This window comes from Taudactylus pleione, unplaced genomic scaffold (assembly GCF_031769625.1).
Source record: "Taudactylus pleione unplaced genomic scaffold, aTauple2 ptg000707l, whole genome shotgun sequence".
Lineage (NCBI taxonomy): Eukaryota > Metazoa > Chordata > Amphibia > Anura > Myobatrachidae > Taudactylus > Taudactylus pleione.
Window position 1 is genome coordinate 16,691,968 of NW_028285109.1, and position 24,260 is coordinate 16,716,227.

The 24,260-nt window shown below is 41.8% G+C and overlaps 1 protein-coding gene across 3 annotated transcripts in view; it reads left to right on the top strand.

The window, feature by feature from the left end:
- ACTN1 (actinin alpha 1) overlaps positions 1–24,260 on the top strand; it is a 139,114-nt gene that overhangs the window by 81,702 nt on the left and 33,152 nt on the right. For all 3 annotated transcript variants that reach the window (XM_088456527.1, XM_088456530.1, XM_088456528.1), the window contains exons 6-11: positions 210–288; positions 7,086–7,167; positions 9,439–9,524; positions 22,719–22,811; positions 23,269–23,499; positions 23,885–24,032. In XM_088456527.1, coding sequence (XP_088312653.1) covers positions 210–288; positions 7,086–7,167; positions 9,439–9,524; positions 22,719–22,811; positions 23,269–23,499; positions 23,885–24,032 — 719 coding nt within the window. The remainder of the gene's footprint in view (positions 1–209; positions 289–7,085; positions 7,168–9,438; positions 9,525–22,718; positions 22,812–23,268; positions 23,500–23,884; positions 24,033–24,260) is intronic.

Sequence of the window (24,260 nt, forward strand, 5' to 3'; positions counted from 1 at the left end):
TGTCCCTTATGTCTTTTGTTCCAGTCTGCTCTAGACAAGCTTCCTAATAAACTTTATTTCGGTTGATTGAAGTTTTGATCAACATTTCTTATCCAAATAACCATAACATTAGCTAAATATGTTTTATATGCTTATATTAGGAACATGGTTGATTCCTTTTTTGTCAGATACAATTCTCATTGACTTTCTTTTCTTTGGTTACATTACAGCTGGAAAGACGGCCTTGGGTTCTGCGCTCTCATTCATAGGCATCGTCCAGAGCTCATTGACTACGGCAAGTTACGGAAGGTAAGTTAGAGCTTTAAATATTTTAATGAAAGTATACATCAAATTTTCCCTTTTGAATTGGCGAGGATGCATGGTATGGTACTGCAGCCAACTGGGGTTTCCCTGGCACGGCCGCATCCCATGAGACCATGCCATTTGCTTTATTCGCTGTTATTTAAAAAGGAAATCTGTTCTGCACATGCACAGAATGGACTCCTTCATTCCCTTCCGGCCACCTGGTAATGACGTAGTGGTCTCTGACCCCTGACATCAATGCTAATTTTACCCTCCAGACTGTGATTGAAAACAGTATTCTATAGATCGCACATGTGCCAGTAACAAACATTCAAGATTTGGAACTTCAGTTCTCCCCGAGCACTATTAGGCTAATCTCTGAACTCCGAGCACAGAGACCAGCGGGCGAATGATGGTACCCCCTAAGACACTCTCGGCTGTTGTGCACTGTATGGGGCGACAGGGAGAAGTACATGCCACCTGGTGCGGGACATCTATAGCCACAGGGGATGCGAGGGTTGACTATACAAAGAGATTTATTGCCATGGGGGTTACTTATAGACAGATTTATTACATTGGGGGGGGGAATCTATAGATAAGGAGACTTTATTGCCACTAGGTTTTTTCTTCAAAGGGGGCTTATTGATGGGGGGGTGTTAATGCCATTGGGGGATCTATTACCATTGGATGGGTTACTGGAGGATCTATTATCATTGGGGGGTGGGGGTTAATGCCATTGGGGGAGTTGGGGGGCTGATGTTGCAATGGAGACATATGGACACTGGGGGGAGCTAGACTTCTCCAATTAATAGATATTTTTTACAAAAAGTTTAAATAAGCTTTTAAAAATTAATTTTTGAAAAAATAATCATCAGTTAAGTTGTTAAAGAACACCACATTTTTTGTTTTATCTAGAAGTCACTGTGACGAGTTTTCACATCTGCAAATCGAAATCCTTGAATATTTTTGTATAATTTTTTTTCAGATGGTTTAGATATACTATGCATCCAATGCTGGGCATATACTATACAATTATCGGGGCGATCCGTTGATATCAGCGGATCGCCCTGATAATTGTACTGTGTGTGCTGGCGACCAAGGGTAAAATATAGATCGATCGGGCATGCCGGATCATCCAGCTTGCCTGTCCGATGCAATGTTTTGTAAGTTTAGATGACTGCCGCTTCGGGCAGTGTATGCTCAGCCTCGGCAGACTGACAGACATTTTGCCTGTTTCTTCACAAGGAAGGAACAGGGAAATGTCTCCTCCCCAGGGGCGGAGCGCAGATATATGGCCAATACACTGTGAGATATCTCGGTGTATGCCCGCGATATCTGCAGGGTGTCAGGCTGCCAGATAAAATGTCTGTCTGTCCCCACCTTTGGGGTGCAAAGGTGGGGAAGCCACTCAACACCCTTGGGACAGCCCCACAAAGAATAAATGCATAAAAAAAACCCTAAAAAATATTGAGGAACACCCCAAAAAAGCACTTTGAAAATGGGGGTGAAAAAGTGCAAAGTGGGAGTACATTATAAAAAGTAGCGAAATAGACTTTGGGGCGATTTGCAAGTATGGGTGAGGTGTTATTTTGATTGCAGGTGTTTGCTGAAGGTGCGTTTTTTACGTTTCTTATAACTTAATTTTAGCGACTTTTAAATATGCTTGCACCCATTTTCAAGTACCTCAAATTTGACAGGACTACTTAATTTCTCCGAAAAAATACTGCTTTATTCCATTCTTCACCACTTGTGCAAAGACACTAGTGGCAATTGAACGAACTTAAGTACCCCAACCTGTTTCATTAGGGCTGATCGGGCACTACTACATTGATCCCCAATGTTTCTGCATCGAAAACTCCGTCAGGTGAAACTTTATCGCGTACACAAAACTAAATGAATACGTGGCTGAGTCTTCAAATCTGTATACAAAGTGCTACAATGTAGTGGCCACAGCTTTTCTCATTCCAAGTTCGGTTGTGGTTCATATACAGACTCATGTGCACACAAACGTACAAGTGTCACATATCTGATTAATCAGCACAGTCTGCTGGTGCTGCTGGACGTCCAACGCAGAGTAGCACGGATCTTGGCCAGGCAAGTCGCACTGCATGGCATATTGAGGCTAGATGTATGAGTACACATCTGTAGGCAGTACTGTTTCAGAAATAAGATTTTGGATCCATTAAGTGTAATAAAGACAAAAAGCCACCAAAATTTAAATTTTTTTAATGTTTTTACTATTAAATTGACGTACCAATTAGCATTACTCAAAATTAAATTTACCATTAAGCTACAGATGTAGCCACGCTCATTTATCCCGCAATGCGAGTGCATCGCGGCATGGATGACTCGACTAGTGTGCCCGCGTCTATGGCGTGCGTATGCACACGCGCACACCATAAACTTCAATGGGGTAATCTCCGGCTGCGAGTGTTCGCAGCATGGCGATTGCTGCGCTTTCCTGCGATGCGTACGCATGTGCGGGCGCATCATTGCAAAAATGAGGATGGCTACATCTGTATGTTCAAAAGAAAATGTATCTTTAAGACATACTGAACCTTGGCTGTTTAAAAGATTGCTTTATTTGCTGTAATGTATTTTGGAGTTTTACACAGATCAAAAAGTAACAAAAATACCCACAAAAACACCAGGGGTTAAATTCACTAAAGTGAGAGTTTTTAGAATTGGAGATGTTGCCCCTAGCAACCAACCAGATTCCAGCTATTATCTTCTAGAAGGTGCTAGTTAAATGTTTAGTAGAATCTGATTGGTTGCTATGGGCAACATCTCCACTTCTAAAACTCTCAATTTAGTAAATATACCCCCAGGATACTCCAAACACACCTGTTTCACTTAAAACATTGTACAACTAAGAATTGCATTCATTTAATGCTTTTTTACGCTACTTTTCAGTCTATTGAGCTTTATCTACACAACATAAAATTGAAATCAAAGTTTTCGTTTTGTATACAAAAGCACGAGGCATAATTTTTCTACTTCGGGGTCCATAGGGTTCCACAGGATTCCTTGGTAAATATACCCCCAGGATACTCCAAACACACCTGTTTCACTTAAAACATTGTACAACTAAGAATTGCATTCATTTAATGCTTTTTTACGCTACTTTTCAGTCTATTGAGCTTTATCTACACAACATAAAATTGAAATCAAAGTTTTCGTTTTGTATACAAAAGCACGAGTCATAATTTTTCTACTTCGGGGTCCATAGGGTTCCACAGGATTCCTTGGGGTATAGGCGGATGACGTCAGACATCGAGTTAAAGTTTTCAGCCTCCCAGGATGCACTGGGGTCCCCCTCCTATACCCCGCTCCCGAGCCAAGGCAAACCAGTTTCGTAGGTGCCCGGCTCGGAGTCGGATCACCATTTAACAGAGGGGGGCTGTAATGGCCCCTGAAGTTCTTCAAGGCAGCTGTGGCTGCACAAGATGAGCTGCAGAGCATAGACAATCAGTACTGACGTCTATGCTGTTGCTCCTCCACCCCGCCGGACCAGAACGCCGGTACTGATCCAGGGATACTGGTGGGTGCCTGGGTCACAGCTAGCGGTGACCCCGGATTACCCGGACTGTGGCCGGATTCAAGGGGGCAGGTAAGCAGCGGCAACCCGCGGAGGGTACCCGCCGATAAACAGTCCTCAGTCCCCAGGCAGGGGGCTCCCTGGGGACTGGCTGCATGTGGAGCCAGGTATTAACCTGCGCTTCCACTAGACCACCAGGGACAGCTGGCTGCGGCTGAGCGGCAAAGCTCCGTTGTCCCAGGGGTTAACTGCATGCCAGGGGAGCGCACCTTCCCTATCTAACAGCCGTCGCCTCCCCCGCTGCACAGTGCTTCTCCATAGCTCCATGTGCTGTTTGGCCAGAGCTGATAGCTTGGAGGCGTCTCTGGACAATAACTCGTCACCTGAGCAGGTTGAGTTAGTGGGCAGTCTCAGAGACTCAGCCACGTACATTAATGAGGCAGCCTTGGATATAGGTAGCGGTGGCGGCTCTCCGCAACCTATGGTTGCGCTCTTGGAAAGCGGATGCGGATTCCAAATAGGGTTTGGAATGCTTGCCTTTTAATGGACAGGTCCTGTTTGGCCTTGATCTGGACAAAATTGTGGCCACTCTGGCAGCAGCTAAGTCTGCCTGTCTGCCATCGGCTACAGTCCCATCAGGGTTGGGTTCTTCGTCCTTTGGGCCCTATAGGGCCCAGGGTAAGTCAAAAGTACAGTCCTTTCCGAAATAGTCGGGCCAAAAAATCTGCCAGACCTCTGCAGAAGTTGATCCTCTCCCGAAGGAATGGGTTGCCCCATCGGTTAAAGACACAGACAGTGGTGCTTTCCCAGGAGATACGTCTGCCTCTGGCCTGGTGGCTGCACACTGCTCATCTGAACAAGGGGCACCCCTTTTGGATTGCGGACTGGGTCCTTCTGACAACGGACGCCAGTCTCCGAGGCTGGGGAGCGGTGACAGGTCCGCACTTCTTTCTTCTTCCAGGGAAGGCGGATGCCAGCAGAATCTGCGCTTCCGATAAACATCTTGGAACTTCGGGCAGTATTCAAAGCTCTCCAGCAAGCAAGACATGTCCTGCACGGAAAACCCGTGCAGGTGCAATCAGACAACGCCACCACAGTGGCTTACATAAACCGCCAAGGAAGGACCCGCAGTCAGGCGTCCCTGACGGAGGTGTCCCGCATTCTAGCTTGGGCGGAAGGCAATCTCCCTGCCATATTGGCAGTGTTCATACCAGGAGTCCACAACTGGGAGGCAGACTTTCTCAGCTGTCAAGACGTGCTTCCAGGAGAATGGTCTCTTCACCAGGAGGTGTTTCAACTCCTAGTGAACAAGTGGGGCCTTCCAGAGATAAACCTCATGGCCTCCTGACAAGACAACAAGCTGTTTATGTACGGATCAAGAACAAGAGACGAGGAGGCTCTTCTGGTAGACGCTCTGTCAGTCCGGTGGACCTTCCAGTTTGCGTACCTCTTCCCTCCGTTCTCCCTTCTTCCTCGAGTACTTCAGAAGTTCAAGCAAGAAGGAGGCACGCTCCTGTTGATAGCTCCAGCGTGGCCCAGCGGTCAATGGTGCTCAGATCTTCGGAGTCTCTCCATAGACACTATAAACGTCCAGACCTATTGTCTCAAGATCCATGCCGTTACCCGGACCTGGGTCATCTGTCTTTGACGGCGTGGCTGTTGAGCCAGCCCTTTTAAGGTCCAGGGGTTTTTCCAGCTCTGTAGTTAACACCATGCTCAGAGCTCGGAAGCTTGCATCTGCAAGAATTTACCATCGAGTATGGCATACTTTCTTTGAATGGTGTCGCCTTAGAGGCTATGATCCTCAGTTGTTCCAGATATCCAGGGTGTGGGCTTTCCTACAGGCGGGCTTTGATCATGGTCTTCGCCTTGCTTCTCTGAAGGTGCAGGTTTCTGCCCTGTCAGTGTGGTATCAGCGTAGGATTGCTACTCTTCCTGATGTCCTCATCTTTCTGCAAGGTGTACTTCGTATTCAGCCTCTCTTTGTTCCTCCAGTGGCTCCTTGGGATCTGTCTGTGGTCCTAAGGGCTCTCCAAGGACCGCCATTTGAACCACTGGGCTCAGTGGATTTGAAATGGCTTACAGCTAAGACTGTATTTCTTCTGGCCATTGCTTTGGCCAGAAGGGTTTCAGAATTGGGGGCTCTCTCATGTCGGCCTCCCTTTCTTATTTTTCATAGGGACAGGGCAGTGCTTCGCATTCGCCCTAGTTTTCTCCCGAAGGTGGTATCTAGTTTCCACATTAACGAGGAAATCATAGTGCTGGCCTTTAATTCTCCAGACCTATCGGTTGGTGAGGCCACCTGAGATGTGGTACGGGCTCTAAGGATTTATGTTGATCGTGCCAATTCTTTTAGGAAGTCTGACTCCTTGTTTGTCCTCTATGGCTTCCATAAGAAGGGTTGGCCTGCCACTAAGCAAACTTTGACAGGATGGATTTGCATGGCAATTTCTAAGGCTTATATTCATTAAGGCCTTCCTGTTCCATCCTCTGTTAGGGCTCATTCCACTAGGTCTGTGGGTCCTTCGTGGGCAGCTTGACGTGGTGCCTCTGCTGTTCAGCTTTGCAAGGCAGCCACGTGGTCTTCTGTCCATACCTTTGTAAGGTATTATGTATTTAATACCTTCGCCTCTCAGGATGCTTCCTTCGGGCGGCGGATTCTCTTTCCAGCACAGGAGCGTCCCCACACTTAAAAGATACTGTTTTGGGACATCCCCAAGGTATCCTGTGGATACCCTATGGACCCTGAAGTAAAAAAATCTGAGATATGGTAAGAACTTACCCTTGTTATCTCTATTTCTACGAAGTCCATAGGGTTCCACAGGACTCCCGCCCTGTCGCACCTGTACTGCAGATGGGCTTTGATTTGGTCACCGGTTTTTCCGTCTCCTTCTGGTGAGAATGTGATTCTTGAGTGTTCCAGACTTTCTTCTCTTTCTTCTCCTCCTCCGGCCTATGGTTTGTTACGTAACTGGTTTGCCTTGGCTCGGGGGCGGGGTATAGGAGGGGGACCCCAGTGCATCCTGAGAGGCTGAAAACTTTAACTCTGTGGTGCCCGATGTCTGACGTCATCCGCCTATACCCAAAGGTATCCTGTGGAACCCAATGGACTTCGTAGAAATAGAGATAACAAGGGTAAGTTCTTACCATATCTCATATTTTTATTTTGTAATTTGGGTCATTTTATTTCATTATTTTTTTCTTTTTTTAATAAACTCCAGGGAATTTTCTGTGTGTTTTTTAACACCTCATACTGTATTTCTAGGATGACCCCTACACAAATCTGAACACTGCATTCGATGTTGCTGAGCGGTTCCTAGACATTCCTAAGATGTTGGATGCTGAAGGTAAATCTTATTCTGCAAATGTAATTTATTCTTAAAAAACGTCAGTTTATATTTTCCTTCACAGTCAGGGCACCTCAGAGTATAGTAGAACCACGTATGATCTAGGCATGTGAGTAGCTGATTTCTCCTGTATTTACTATACTTTCAGCTATTAACTGACTGTTAAAGGTATTACTGTAACCTCTTTTTATGTATCATTGAGAGCCATCAGTGTCAGGTAGCTTCCAAATATTAAATTCTGTGGGAATTAGCTGTAGTTTATTTAATATATTTAGCACTTTACAATTTGTTGGAATTTTGACAATCACATATTATGCAACTAATTTCAGTATAAGGGGGATTGAAAGGTAGACAGCAGGGATGTGTAAGGGTTGTCTTAGTGGAAGGTATAGATGATGCTTTTGTTGGTAGGGTTGACCTAAAGTGGATGGTCCGAGACCGGTGGCTGGGATCCTAGAAAACTTATTCGTAGGTGTGTGGCCTAAACCAGTTTCTGCCCACAACTACCTTGGTATCCTTCTCTGAATTGTACCAGACAAAGCTTGGAGTGCTGCTTTTGTGGAGTCTGGGCATTTGAGGATTTACCAGTTGCTTAGAGTACGTAACATCCCTAGTTGTCCTGTGTATTTTGCTACCAATTTTTCTGGGACTTGTAGATCTGTAAAGTGTATTTTGCATTTTCTTTGGCAAATAGCAAACTGGAAATGCAGAATGTCATCTCATCGTTTATGGCACATAGCATTACCAGTGTATATGAGCAACTGGGATACTCATGGGACCATCCTGTAGCCCATTTTCATCTGATTTTAACTGTATTATATAAGATAAATGAAGAAACAACAAATGGCTAGCCTTCTCCTTAAGGTGATACTTGCAAAGGGCTTAGACTGGCAGACCAGTGGTCTCGTGCTCTTACAGGATTATACATGTCCCAGGGTTTCTATTGCTGCTTTTGGTGGGCCCACACCAGCAACCTGAATCCAGAGGCTGCGATCAGTTGTCTCTTGCTGTGCAGATGAAACCCAAAATGTCCAGATAGGATTTTGTCTGAAGCTGCAGTCCTGGTTTATGGTTACTTTCCTAATCATAAACCTCTGAGCCCTCCCTGTCTTTTATTCCCCTCCCCCAGACATTTCCCCCAACATTCCCACTCTCCCAGAGTGAGCCAATTTAGTTTTGGTCTGTAGGGATTAGCGTACCTTTGGCTAAGGTATTGCAGATTATATGCTGTCACCCTACTAGAATGGCACCTATTTGTGGTTGGGATCTAGACTGCTAATGTGGAGATAGAGAGTCAGGATACAATTGTAGTTTTTGGTGGATTTTGTGCTTTAGTCCCACTGTCCTGTTGGAAGCCTATGGAGGGGAACATATAACTGCAAAGCAGATAGGTGAACAGGTGGCACATAATGGAAAACTATTTTAATGAATTGTACTTAAAGTAAAATGGGCAAACCATTTCTGGCATTTGTCTTGTGCAAATGCATTGCAGGTGTCCTTGTCTTTTATTGATATATCCCAGGCACCCACTTTCATCACAGCAATGGACAAGGAACTATTTGAGTTTTAATCCATGCCCAGTCAACGATTAATCATACGAAGTGTAACCATTTCATCTTGTTTATCTTGTGTGTATTTACATCACACCATTTAATGGAATTGCTTACTGACTTAATAGAGCCAATAGCTGTTTGAATTGCATATGGACAGCACTTTATGTACTTATGTACTTTATTTAGCCTTCATTTTGAGAAGACACAATATGTTTATTATGCTATGATTCACCTTAAATCTCTGTTAAAAACCAAAGTAATCTGAGCCAATGACCTCACAAACTTGAGTTAAATTTACTCAAGTTCAAGCAACTACTTGAATTAAAATAATGCTTATTTAAAGTATATGGCCCACTGACTGTATTTGTTTATGGTCCACCTGGCATCTATGTGTCCTGAAAGCTGTTGGACAGTAAAGATCCACATCCTACACCTGTATTGACATTATCCATTTCTCATACCAACTGGTATGGAGTAACTTGGGTCCCGTAACCATCTACCCCTTTGTGCTAGCATATGTTTATATGTATGCTTTATGGTCTGATTCACAGAATGTTCTCTAGGAGCTCTAGCATCTCCTTAATGTGAGGTGATGGCTAAATGTTCCATTCACAATCACTGTTTGCCAGTTCATGTTATCTCATTTTGTATATTCAACATTTTAATTTGTTTCCATCTCATTTATTGAATCAACATGCTTTAAACCTTTTCTTGACAGACATTGTTGGGACTGCTCGCCCAGATGAGAAGGCCATCATGACCTACGTTTCTAGCTTCTATCACGCCTTTTCAGGAGCCCAGAAGGTATCCCCAGGGTTCCAAGTTCTCTCTAAAACGCACATTTTTCCTGTCGCTAAAGTGCAAATCTTTCTCCCTTTATCTGTTTTAGCGCTGGGATATTCTTCCTTTTGTCTCTTAGGGATGGCGGGTTTCAGACTAGCAGCAGATCAGGCTTGTTTATTCTTTCAGTACAAACTAGGGGTCTTGAGCTCTGTAAAGTTGAAACATTGGAGAACGTTTTTGTTACATCTCTAAATACTTCCAGTTCCATTAATCATTCTGACAAGTCAAAGGATGCAAATAAGCAATTTATCTTCTAAATTGAGACTATTCATGCTTATAATATAAAATAGCCTTCTTTTAAGTTGATTTTCTATGGTGTTTAGGGGATATTTATAATTGAAGTTAAAAAAGCCTAGGTAAATTTAAGTCATTTCCACATTGTTTTATACCTCTTATTTTACCTTGACACACAGAAAAGCAGTCCGTCTCTTGTAGTTATCATTGTTCCCAAAAATCCTGCGAAACGCGTTGTGTTCTCCAGATATGTTGGGAATATTTTGAAATTATGTTTTCGTGCCTGTTAGTATGATGGTGGCACTCCTCCAATCAGGTGGCATCATTCCATTGAGGTGGCAGACATCAGTCATGTAGAATATGAAGTCAATTTGGGGATAAATAATAGTATCCCAGGGTAAAGAAACATAAAGCTTGATGTACCCTATATTGTTTACGTTGCATTTACAAATACTAACAAGAATATTTTTCCCATATACCTACTTTAGTGATAGTGAGCCCTGATGTCATAAAAATATATCTGCCCTCAGAATCCTGTATGCTATGTATATTTTTGTGAATTCTGTAAATTGCTTTTCATATCGAGCTCATTGCATACATTGACCGAGCAAAGGAGGCAACGCATTTGTGCAAAATCCCTCCCCACTTCCTGATTATGTAAATCGTTGTCTCTCCTGTGATCCCAAAGATTTAAAGATCCACCAAACCCGATTTGTAGAATTCTGCATCATTACCAGCTCCCAGTGGGCCCACGTTACACACACATTTTATCCAGAGTAGCCGTCAGTCAGCGATCCCCTGCAGAACGCTCCACACATTAATGCCTAGAAAATGGCACATTTGCCTGCCAGCAACTTGTGAGTTTAAACCCCTGTGTTTTCTTTTATTGCTTACAAACCTAATTTTATACCTGAATTATATGGGAAACGCTATACTTTTGTAGTTTTACTCCTTCGTCTTCTCTTAACCCCTTCACTGCTAAAGAAGAGTGTGATTTGTGGTAAGAACTGCAGGGTTTCAAATACGAGGGCCACTTTTTAATTTTGCCATTAACACCCTATACTACAGGAAATGTTAAGAAATCTATAGGTTTAGGAGAGGGGTCCTAATGCCCAAATCTCCCCCATTCTGGCACCAATGCATCTTGGCCTTCTCTTAACCCCTTCGCTGCTAAGAATGATTGTGATTCATTATAAGCACTGTTGGGGCTCAAATGCAGGGGTGGGGTCATTCAGGGGAATTTATTTGTTACCTCTTATTGTTGGGTGTTGTCTGGCATGTATTCATTCATTAACCCCCTCCCCTTCCAGGTAAACCACTGCAAACATATAAGCCAGGAAATAGGGTAAAGAGAATTTAAAGTGCTCTGTCGCCCTTATTTTGGCACTCACTGACTCAGGGTTACCCTCCTTTGAAAGAAGGGAATTGTCTTTTATTTAAATGATCTATTCCCTGTACTGCAGAAATAATTATAAAGTACCCCTCCTGACCTCAATAAACTCAGGGGTTACCCTTTTTGAAATAGGTGGGTAGTCTATCACACTATGGGCCTGATTCAGAGCCGCTCGTAAGCGGCCGCTCGTTCGCTCTGAGCGATGTTCGCACAACTGCGCATGCGTATGGGTTGTAATGCGCATGCGCAAACCAGTCATTGCGGTTGGAAATCGTGCGCTCGCAAAACAGCGAGGGGCTGCTAATGTGATTGACAGAATGTACCGTTTGTGGGTGGTAACAGGGGAAGGTGCTTGAAAACGGGGGAGTGGAGATCTGAACGCAGGCGTGCCAAACGGTCAAAAGGGCGTTTAATGGGAGTGCATAATTAGTAAAGGAGCGTCATCGACCACGTCATCTTGGTTGTCTTTTAGACTGAACTGCTCGCAGTGATAGCGGGAAGTAAAACCTACCACAAGCACTGCGAGCAGTTCAGATGCCTTTCGATGTACCCGATTAATCTAATAAATACCGGAGATGACGTGTGTTGCGAACGGCAAAGGGGCGTCTTTACAAAATAGCGAGCACATTTTTCGTTCGCTCGCTCAAACATAGAGGCGTCAACAAACCGCAAAGAGCGAGCGCTCAATTTAAATAGCCGGCCCCTTTTTTGGAACGACCGTCCGCAAATAGCGTCCGGCTCTGAATCAGGGCCTATGTCCATAACCTTCCTATTTATTGTCTGTGATCACCTCACTGCAGAATTACTAGTAGAACTGGTGTATTGGGGATGGCACTTTACAGTCCCACCCATTCTGGCAGTTACACACTTGGGGGCACCCTTATTTGAAAGAAGGGAGTCCCATTTTTTCCCCACTTAGTAGTCGGTATCTGGTGATCACCAGACAATAATTCCTTACACTTAGGAAAATGTTAGGCAGTCCTCAGGTAAAGAGTTCTGATGCCCAGATCTCCCCCCACCCTGGCATTATTAAACACATTTCATGCAGGCAGTTGGCTATTTTTCAAACTGGTATGCCTCGTTGGGCTACCATATTATTCCTACACATTTTATGTGTTTTATTCCAACACATAAAAAAGTGCATTATCATTTTCATGCGCAGATGTCATTCTGAAAACCAGTGTGTAGAATCTGGCTATTTGCCGTTTTTCTAAAGGTGGATTAATGCAGAAGCAAGAACCATAACCTATATCTTGGTTGTGGGTAGAAAAAAATACACACTATACTTTTAGTTCACGTTCTTGCAATCTTAATTTAAAAAAATAAACTAAAAAATGGGGGATGATTTTAGTAGTTTGGTTTTGCTGTGTGAGTAGAAAAAAGCAAACTAATGTTTCGGGAATGTCAGCGTCCTGAAAAAAAATAAGGTGCAGTTTGTGCGTACGCTGCATCAATAATTACTGATATTGATGTCTGAACGTGGCCAGCTCATAAAAGGCCTATATCAGGGGTCAGGGAACTTTTTTACCTTTTACCCCAAAATATATTTAGATACGCCGACGTTACCCCCTTGATTTGAAATGAAGGAAATCCTATAGTAGTGCCCCCATATAATGCCCCTGTAGTAGTGCCCCCATATAATGCCCCTGTAGTAGTGCCCCCTTATAATGCCCCTGTAGTGCCGCTTGTATAAAATAAAAAAAACACTTACCTTAATCCCCGGTCCTGCATCCGCCGCCGTCCTGTCCGCCCGGCTGCTCCTCGGAACTATGGGAGAGACGTCATGACGTCTCTCCCATAGTGCGCATGGAGAGAGCCGGAAGCTGGAGTTCAGTAGAGGACTCCAGCCTTCGGCTAACGCGGCGCTACAGGGAAGGAACCGCGCGTCCGCTGGTAATAACATCTCAGCGGACGTCTGACTTAGAGTATCCCTGCGGCACAGCCGGGCATGCATATGAGTCATTCTATATTATAGAATGATTCATATGCATGCGCAGCTGTCTGACCATTACCCCCAGGAATTTCATTTTTACTCCATGTGGGGTAATTTACCCCTGTTCCCTGACCACTGGCCTACATAGACGGAGCCAGGAAGGGGTTAAATACTTGCATGTGTTATATCAATTGACTATTTCTACAAGCTAAATATGCTGTTTTTAAAGATATTTTCTACCATCCAAAAAGTATCTTGCAGCAAAATGCATTAAGGGGCTTTTGCATTCATGTGACTGCTGATATACTGTCATTTAAAACACTAGTAATGACAAAGATGTCTTTATAACTTTAGCAATTATTCCCTGATGATACATTTCTAAATGCATAATATAAAATATTAATATATCGCGTGAGGTCACCTATTGATATCACTCTGGTGCAAAGTAGGGGAAAATAATTTTCCACCTTGGCAAAACAATGTTGCACTGTAGGGGGGAAGGGGGGGGATATTTAGGTGTGAGAGGGACGTGTCCAAACTGAAATCTAAATTGCAGTATGAAAATAAAGCTGTCCGGCATTATTGGGTTACATGCAAAAGCAGCCAGTATTTACCCTGTATGCAAAAAAATACGTATTTGCACTCCTTGCATTACAACCTGATTTGTTCAAGTTACAACGTTATTGGCTTTTTTTTGCTTTGCTCCTACATCAGAATCCACCCCAATGAGTGTTGCAGTCATGTTACTTCTTCCTTGTGAATTGATGGAATGAGCCTTATTTGTATAGGCAATGGGTCCTTTTTAATTGCCACGATCTCCGATGCTAAAATAATTTAGGGTTTATTGGATGGCCTTGATTCATATTTGCATTAACAAGCCCATATTGTAGATGGCATATTAAATGGATAGCAAATGTTCTATAGTTGTAGATCTCACTCATCATTCTATATTTCAGCTAGGAAATAATAGCCTGATTTATTAGTGGTAATATTATTGCTACATAGAATTGACTCCATTAGTCGTACACTAACAATTGACTGGGTAAGGACTGCTATGGAGTTCTCCAAGCACGCATGCATCATGAACTGTGCTTGTTTTGTAGATCCCAGAAGTGCAGTATAACTCCTAGGGTTCCATCAATTTTATATATATATATATTCCTTTGTGAGGAGATGATACCCAAAACATACTGGGCTGATAAGGCCAATTTAATCTATGCAACAAAGATATAGATGATGCGTTTTCATGTTCCCATTACCTACTGTAATACATAGTAAAATGTTATTGTGTTACCAATTGGTTTTCCGTGCTCATTGTGATGTCATCCATTGTTGTTTTCAGTCTCATTCGCTGATGATAGTTTAGTTCTTGAAATTGTTGTATGGTGCATTTGTTTTCTGCATATACAGTATATTTGTCCCTTTATGTCTGTACAATAGAACCATGCACAAAGAAAACCTTTGCCAAAAATGTTTCTTTTGTTTTAGTGCCTCTTACAGGAGATATATACCTATAGATAGATAGTGAAAGATATGTTCTCTATATTTACAGGCTGCAGGCAAATATAGGGAGTTTTACAGCCACCTCTTTGTCTACTCTGCCCAGGGGGAAATCGGGGCATGACCCCAGACTTGCTCTGTCACTAGGCTACACCCCCAAAGTGATATGTTGGAAGAAGGTTACCACTCCCAAGGCTGGCGCTGAACATGTAATTTTGAACGTTATGACGTTTCAGAGCTCCGATGGTCACACACATCAATGAAGGGAAAACTGTTTCCCAGTCAAATGGGAATATTAGAGCGCATCAGGGGGCAGATTCAATTAGACGCGGTAAAGTCTTTGTTTTCTGCGGTTTGATTTAACGCGCTTATCGTGCAGTAAATTTGATTACTACGTGTGTGTGCTCTTCCACTTAATGCACAATTCAGTTGGAAAAGGCTTAAACATGTGTTTGTGTGGTAATTGTGGCTGGTAATACCTGCGTTAAGTATGGGGAAATCAGCCTGTACCCCCCAAAAAGTACAACTATTGGATAACCGTATAGAAGTCTTTCTGGCCAAAAGAAAAGTATTTGGGGCTCTTCATAGGTGTCAAATGTTTGGGGGTTTTTTTGCATTTATTAATAAACAGGAAAAAATTATAGAACACGTGTTTTTTTTTTTTCTGCAAATGAATGATCTAGATTAATTTGAGGTGCAAATAAATGTCTAAGTTTCATTTGTGTCATTTTAAGCTTTTTTAAATATTCGTAAAGAAAACAAAAAACCTCCTGTAACTCCCACCTGCAAACCTAAAAACACCTGTCCCCTCCATACAGCATATACCTGTCCCCTCCATACAGCATATACCTGTCCCCTCCATGCAGCGTGTACCTGTCCCCTCCATGCAGCGTGTACCTGTCCCCTCCATGCAGCGTGTACCTGTCCCCTCCATGCAGCGTGTACCTGTCCCCTCCATGCAGGGTATACCTGTCCCCTCCATGCAGCGTACACCTGTCCCCTCCATGCAGCGTGTACCTGTCCCCTCCATGCAGCGTGTACCTGTCCCCTCCATGCAGCGTGTACCTGTCCCCTCCATGCAGCAGCGTGTACCTGTCCCCTCCATGCAGCAGCGTGTACCTGTCCCCTCCATGCAGCAGCGTATACCTGTCCCCTCCATGCAGCAGCGTATACCTGTCCCCTCCATGCAGCAGCGTATACCTGTCCCCTCCATGCAGCAGCGTGTACCTGTCCCCTCCATGCAGCAGCGTGTACCTGTCCCCTCCATGCAGCAGCGTGTACCTGTCCCCTCCATGCAGCAGCGTGTACCTGTCCCCCATCTCTTAACCCATTATTCTGCATTTTGCAGAATATCACCTAAAATTATGACATTATTGGCTAAATTAACCTAATTAAAAACTACTAAATGTCTACTTATTCATTTGGTTGGCTGTCTCAGGTGTTCTGTACCAAATCCCAACATTTTTCCTTAAAATAGGGATTTTCCACAACTTTTCACCTGCTCAGGGGCTGCACATAAAAATCCATGTTAAATCCTATGGAAAGTTAATGCAGGTTAACTTGCGCAGCTAACTGAATAGCAAAAAATGGTGGCCCAGCTGCGTTACATTGAATTTACCTGCATTAAACCTGGTAGACGAGTTATCTCGACTAATTGATTCTCCCCTATGTGCGAGAATGTTGGCCCCAGCATTCTTCCACCAGGAGAGCTTTCTATAAGTTATGAAAAACATTTTGTTATCTTTTATCTTTTTTATCTTTTATATCTTTTTTGCAATTATAAGCGCTTACGTTTACTATGCTTTTCTTTCTGTGTGGCATTATAAACTGACGTTGGGGTTTGGTTGGAGGGATTATAGTACAGAGACAAATACAATGGCTCTATCCTTGCAGAGCTTTGCTTGATACTCTGTGCAGATATGAGATCAGGCCTGCACCAGGACTGTGTTTATGCATGCACCATTTGATAGTACAATAGACAAAAAGGGATAATTGAAACCAGTGGAAGTAAACAGACTTTAGCTTTTTTGCCTATGTCTCCTGCCTCCTCTATTATTGAATCCCCTCTGTAATGCCCAGGTTTTTGTAAGGACTTCAGCAGTGTAAATCAGCTTAATCTATTATACGTCTTTCAAATATTTATTTTGTTTCTGTTTCTATTATTAAACCCTAAACTCATTCAAACTATGAGTACATTTAACAAGCTTCTACCTTCCTTTTTCTTGATGCTCTTTTATCTTGTAGTTGGCTGTTAACCCCAGGTTCTAATATTCTGTTTACAGGTGATCCTAGCTTCATTTTAGTTTATGCTGGCTGCATAGGCAGCAATATCGGGCATTCGGCTTAATATTACAGTGACTGGGATCAGATCCCTCTGCTCGATAATGCAATCAAGGCAATCAGAATTGACTGCAGATGACCTCTGTCTATGCAATTATTGCATATACTGTACAGGCCTCTTTAATGCTGGAAGAGATCTGGATCCATGGAATGGACAGACTTCTCCAATTTGGCCACCTGCAGGAATGCCCTAAATTCACTGTGTTCTCGGTACTTGGGCTGGCCAGCAGGACGGTAGTGTGTGACTGACATTCCACATAGACGTACAGAGGAAGCAATAGATGTTTAACACCCTAATGAAAGGCACTTAATACAATGCAAGCCAACTATCTCCATACAGGGGTGAAAATAAACCATTCATGCAATTCATGTTCTACATATTTTAAACACAATAGTGAAAGCTTGTGCGTGTGTGTGTATATGTATATTTTCCGTGTTCGGGGTAAGGAGAAGATAGTAGGGAACTTGTATCTATCTGTCCTGACAATAAGATCCTTGCAAAGTTCTGATTATTCCTGCAGTGCATGCTGGGAGCAGTTTTCTTTTTTTGGCCCTGCTCTTCCTCTCATTCCATGTGACTGTGCTTACACTATGCTCTATGCTCTCTGCTCTCTTTATCCTTTCAAACCTTTTCTTTTCCTTTCCTGTACAGATATTATAGGGACGCTAAGGCCGGATATGAAGGCTTTAATGACCTATGTGTCATGTTATTACCACGCCTTCTCAGGTGCTCAGAAGGTGAGATATTGCACATAATGAAACATGCTCTGCAGAAGCTTGCACCCTCACCCAAAGACCTTATGTGGTGTGTCATTGAGTGAATGGCGAGGTGCATATGTGCACCCTACATCATTGTTCACTTCCCATTTAAGTGTTAATCTTCTGTCTGTCACTCACCCGTACATTGGTGTGTCCTTCAATCAAATAGGGTAGCAATCAAAGCGATATATGCTGTCACCATTCATCTGTATCAGAGGTAGACCATCGTTGAGTCTCCATTTGCTTTATAACTGCTAGTCCCAACATGCTCTGTTTTAAACAGACTTAAGTTTTGTGACTCTTTAAGAGCCTGTATAATATAGTGTGTTACCTAATCTTTCTTATCACTCAGACAACTTATCTAAATTATTCTGGTGGATATGCTGGGACTAGTAGTTCTGCAACAGTTGGAGAGTCCAAGGTTACCTAAAGCCTGATCCATAGGATACAATTGTGACTTTCCTTCTGGTTGTGTTGATAAGACCAGGCCTGAGATCTAAATGTTCCCAGAGATTAAATACTCTAACCGATTGCTACGCTGTATGATGTGAAACTGTTTTTGATATAGAATAAAATATATATATATTGTATTTCCTATCATTGGTACAATGGCCTCAATTGAGTTGCGTAGGCGTTACAGTAATAAGAAGCTACCATACTCTGAAGTAGCCATCAAGATAAACTGCTTTTCCCCTCTTCCTGCATTGTTCCTGCTTTAGATTAACCACCTGTTCCATATCCATAACTAATCTATTGCAGAACTGAGGATGTATTCCGGTTCCTCATTCTCTCCCAAAGAAAGGGAAAGTAAATTGACCATCAAAACCGCATTCAAATGGATGCTTAATAGTAAAATATTGAAAGGCAAATAATAGCTACTGCCCCAAGGGTTCCAGCTGGATCATGTCAGATTAAATGCTCTGTCCAGTAAGTGCCAGGGCCAGAATCTGACACAGTGCTGTTTGAATGTCTCCTTTTGATTACTGGGATAAGAACCATGTCCGTATGGTAAATTATCTACAGATGTGCCCTTAAACACCTATCCTTTTTGCATCATAAGGCGCAATGCAGACATTCTGCCATGGGTAGCACTTTGCGTGCTTGAGTACTTTCCTAAGTTTTGCGTTTTAATTGGCTAAAAGTACAGTATACTAAGTAGCTAATGGTGTACTGAGCACTAATGCTGGCCATACACTAGTACGACCAGCGTAAGATGAGATTCATCTTACGATTTCCATTGAACTCCACGGCAAATTGTCAATGAAATGACGCCAGTCAGACGTGCGATGCATCACATGAACAAATACACGGCACGATCTGCATACGATTACGATAGATAATATGGACTGCACATCTGATCATATGATAAGTTTAATAGCGGCGGGAGCGCACATCGGATCGTATCCTACCTAAATACAACACGATTTCAACACAATTCATCGTACGACGCATCTAAAATTGGGCAGACAGCCCGAAATCGCACTAGTATATGACCGCATTAGGATTAATATTTTTTATTGCAAATTAATTGGTATAGAGTTGCAGATAAAGCATAACGACACGTGTCTTGAGTCACTCGTATAGGGCCGCTGTCTTTTGGCTTTTGAGCCAGATTTCCACTTTTTCCTGAAATCTGTATCTAATCCGTTAATAGTGTGCTAAGTATTTAGGATTAGTATTTTGTGCCACAAAAAAGTTGGTATAAAATAGCTTAGTTTAAGAAAAAGTCAGGTGACACAGCTAAGTCGTTAAGACGTGTACACATCTGTACTTGCACCCAGACTCACAAACAAAATAGATTAATAAAATAAAGTAATAAAAGTATTTTTTCAAATTATTAATTTTTCAGAAGGAAATATTATTAATGTTAACACTGTTGTAAGTACAGTTTCTAAAACTGGATCTGTCACTATTAAAAAGAGGAAAATAACCACTTTGTTGAAAGTTTTTTTTTTTTTTAAGTAAAGTAAATTAAAAAAATTAAAATAAACCTTGCTTATTCTGGATAATATTAAGCCCTATTTAATTATTCATATTTTATTTTATTTCAATGGTCCATTCATTTTAATGGTGTTTCTACATTCAGCACACGTGCATTTTCACAATTTGTTTGCACTTGCGCCTTTTAATGCAAACACAATGAGGTTGAGATAAGTGACCTCCTTCAGTGAATGTGTAATAATGACTGTAGTTATCTTGTTTATACATATTCTAAACCTGCAATATAACGTGTATATTTCAGATCTTTACAACATACAAAGAAATGTTAAATGATGCCTTTTCTTATTTTAATTGTTTACATGGAATTTAATTGGCAGTTAATTTAAATTGATCGTGGACAGGCAGCTGCAGTGATCACAAAATTCTCACAGTAACTGTATAATGTCAGAGTAATGTACAATGTGTGTGTTTGCCATCAATGTAATCACATAATAAGCTGAGTGACACCGTTTTTGGTTCTCTGTGTCATGATTTTTTTTTCACAATTTGTATTCCTTGTTATACCATAACTATTTTACCGCATGTAATAATACATTTATGTTAAGAATACATGTACAGTACTGCGTTAATTAAAAGGGAGCATAAATTACTGTACATACATGTTCACCATACATGTAGTCCGAAAGAAACGGCAGCAAAGTGTCTTAATGTGGCTTCAGAATGAAAATCGGGTTAGGGTTGTTTTTTTCCCCCATATTTTTGACCAAGGATATTAAGTAGAAAATATCCATGTGAGCATAAGGTGTGTTCTTCTAGCGTCTGTAAAGTAGTAGTAATAATAATAATAGTTAGAATGAATTTCAGTTTTTTCTATGGGGAGCTTAATGTATTCCAAATATGCACCATTACCAGCATGAATGCTCTTATGCATTGAGAAAGTTATTCCCTTCTGAAATAGTTGAGGAGGAACAGCTACTGGGCAATATAGCACATTTGCAGGAGGTCAGCAATCCAGCACATTGCCGTGTGGATCTACTATATAATATAAAATCTCTTCATAACCTTCTCTACCGGCGGCACAAGTGCGTAGACTCTGACTATGTCGTAAGAAAAGTGAAATGCAGACAATTTGCGAAATGCCGAGATTAGGAATAGGGACACACTTACTGTCACAGCTGAAGTTTTGCAACATTAGCTGCACCTGCGACGTTGGGGTTCTTGCCTCCGCAACCGCTGTAACAGCCGCACTGTTGATTGTCCATGTCTGAACATGTTACATGTTGAAAATATGACCATGGGCTGGACAATATGGAGAATGCAGACGATCAATTCTACTAGGTACCTGTGGCATCACTGAGGGTGTTCAGGTCTGAACTAATATTTATGTGAATACAGTTTAGTCATTTTGTGAATATCGGGACTACAGAATGGCTTTTGGCACAACGTTTTCTTTCCAAAGGTGCCAGAGTGCTTTTTGCCTTCCCTTATGTGACATCACATGCTAACTTATCACGAATATCTTCAGTTTTACAGATAAACTAATAGATTTGCAGGCCGAGATGGCACCATTTCAGGGGGGAAGTTAGCAGAGTTGTGCCTCATTTTGCACATGAGTGTAAAGTTTAGGAAGCAGGGATGTAAAATCTGCCTTTAGTGATGTATCCCCATTTTACAGAGTGTGTGGATTGAAAGATATACAGTAAAAAGGTAGACAATGTCTATATAGACACCAGATGTTAGAAAGTCAATAGGTCGACAGGGACAAAAGGTTGACAGGTGCAAATGGTTGACATGGTGAAAAGGTTGACATGAAAATGGTCGACACATATATTTTTTATTGTTTTCTAACCTTAATCTTGACCCTAACCCTCCCCTTAGTGCCTAACCATAACCCTCCCTCCTGGTGCCAATCCTAACCGTAGGGGTAGGTGCCTGACCCTAACCGTGCCTTATAGTCCCTAACCCTTCGGTAAGTGCAAGAAACATGTACATGGTTACACCATTTTTGTCCATAGGTGAAATAATGTCATATCCACCAGATGTTGGGTTTTTGTTAAGTTTTCATAGATAAACATGGTTGGGTAAAAAAATGACAATCGTTAATCTCTTTTCAATTATTAATTTCAAAATAATTTTCTGATATCTTACATAGAACTTCTCATACTGCTTGCAGGCTGTTGATCATTCCTGTTTTTTCCTGTCACCACTTCTGAGTGTTAAAGGTATAGGATGAGTCACAGCAAAGATTGTGGATGCTAATCCTTGTCTTTCTTTACATATAAAATATCTAGATATAGTCCTAACTATAATTTGCATGGGTTTTGCAGTCAGTGTTCTGTGAAAATACTTATATCGTAAAAGTTGAGTGATTATATTAATAAAACCGTAACCTTATTATTAAACCCTTCCAGTGTGTTTTGGCAATTTCTAACTGGTTTGCTATACAGCTATTGCATTGGAATAACCCTTTGGTGTCTCCTAATCTTGTGAGCATTATATTACAGGAAGACTTGCAGTGTTTATTATAAAATAGAGATGCACAATATTGCCATAGTCCGCCTTATGCATAATCAGAATGAGCACATGTGCTTTACACCATTTGTAGTGAGTACACATGCTTCATTTTCACACAGTTAATATGACCTTCCCTGACATTACTTGCAACCTATAACTGTTGTCTTAAGATATGTAAAACAATCTAAGTTTAGTAGATCATTAAAATAATTGCTTGCATTACATTTAAAAATGTCCCAATATTTAATTTCTTTGGATTCCCATGAGCAATTGTCCTTGATTTTAATTTCCATTACACTAGTTGATCAGTTCAATTCAGCACAAAGTTAAGATGTTTTCCAAGGTCTAAAACTGGTCCCAGAGAGAAAAACAAATGTTAGAAAAAATAGAGTAAAAGCAACATGGTCTTCTTCTGAGATTTCCTTACTTACATGTATTAAATATAACATGCAAGGCTTTGTGGCATGTAAAGTGTGTAATCTGGAGCAAGGTCTGTTGTGCCATTGTAATTTAAGTTGTTTTCTCCTCTCCTCCTACGCAGGCGGAGACTGCAGCCAATCGCATCTGCAAAGTTCTAGCTGTCAATCAGGAGAATGAGCAACTTATGGAAGACTATGAAAAACTGGCGAGTGATGTACGTGTTGCAACAAAAGACAGAAAAAGGTTAACTCTTTTAGTGTTAGAGGGCTTGGTACACACTGTAATCCCACCACCTATTGCTGATGTATTGAACCCTCCCTTGTACTGCTAAAAAGGGGAGGTTTTATGAGAAATGTTACATATTCTAGTACATTAATATATTGATATATTTGAAGAGGTTTAGCCAATTTAAAATAATCTTTTAAAAAATGCAGTTTGAGAGCTGACAGTATAATTTACCCCCCTCCCCAAAATAAAGTGCAAAGTTTAAAAGCAGAAGTGAAATTAAGCAACACATTACATAATATAGGGCAGGGTAGTGCTACTATAAATATAGTAACAAATATAAAAATATCACATTGGAAGTTAGTCTCTACTAATGGTAAGTAACAGATAAGCTTTATCAAAAAGGACTAGTTATTGATTATATGATTGTGTTGGTGTTCTGCTAGCTGCTAGAATGGATCCGACGGACCATACCTTGGCTGGAGAACCGTGCGCCTGAGAATACCATGCAAGCCATGCAACAGAAGCTGGAAGACTTCAGAGATTATAGGCGTCTACACAAGCCACCTAAGGTCCAAGAAAAGTGTCAACTAGAAATCAACTTTAACACTCTTCAGACTAAACTGAGACTTAGCAACCGGCCAGCATTCATGCCTTCTGAGGGGAAGATGGTCTCGGTAAGTACAGTCCTTCTGCCTTGTGCAGTTGTCATGGAAATCCTAATTTTTATGAGGTTCTTGCATAGATTGGAGTATGTTTGTTCCAATGTGTTTTCAAATCTGAAAAAACAAAATTACTAAATTCAAAAGTTCTGTAGAAGTTCTGACAATAAGGTAATCAGCACCTAGAAGATATAAGCATACTGCTTTGATCTCTTTATAATAAGAGAGATCTGTCTCTGTCTACCTAGAAATATATCCTCCAAACTACTTGTTCCTGTTACACTATCTGTACGCTGACTTTGTTCTCACAGAGCCTGCTACTTGCTGGCTGCACGTCTTAGTTCAGTGACATTGTTCTGTAGCTACAAGATTTATTGTGTCCCGCAATTCTCTTACCCAGGATATAAACAATGCATGGGGAGGTTTGGAGCAAGCAGAGAAGGGCTATGAGGAGTGGCTGCTGAATGAGATCCGGAGGTTGGAAAGACTAGACCACTTGGCTGAAAAGTTTCGTCAGAAAGCTTCTATTCACGAAGCCTGGACTGATGGTAATACGATCAGATGCATAGTAACTGTTCCAGGGCCGTCCTGTGACTAGTTATGAAATGTCAGTCTTCAGGATTCACTTATTTTCAAAGCTTGGACAAGACGATGAAAGAACAGTACCACATAGGGATATATAACCATAGATGACATTCTGATAAAGTGTTGGGAAAACACATCTGCAAGTTATGCTGACATCTAGACAAACTAGTGGTGAGAAGATATGGCTGCTG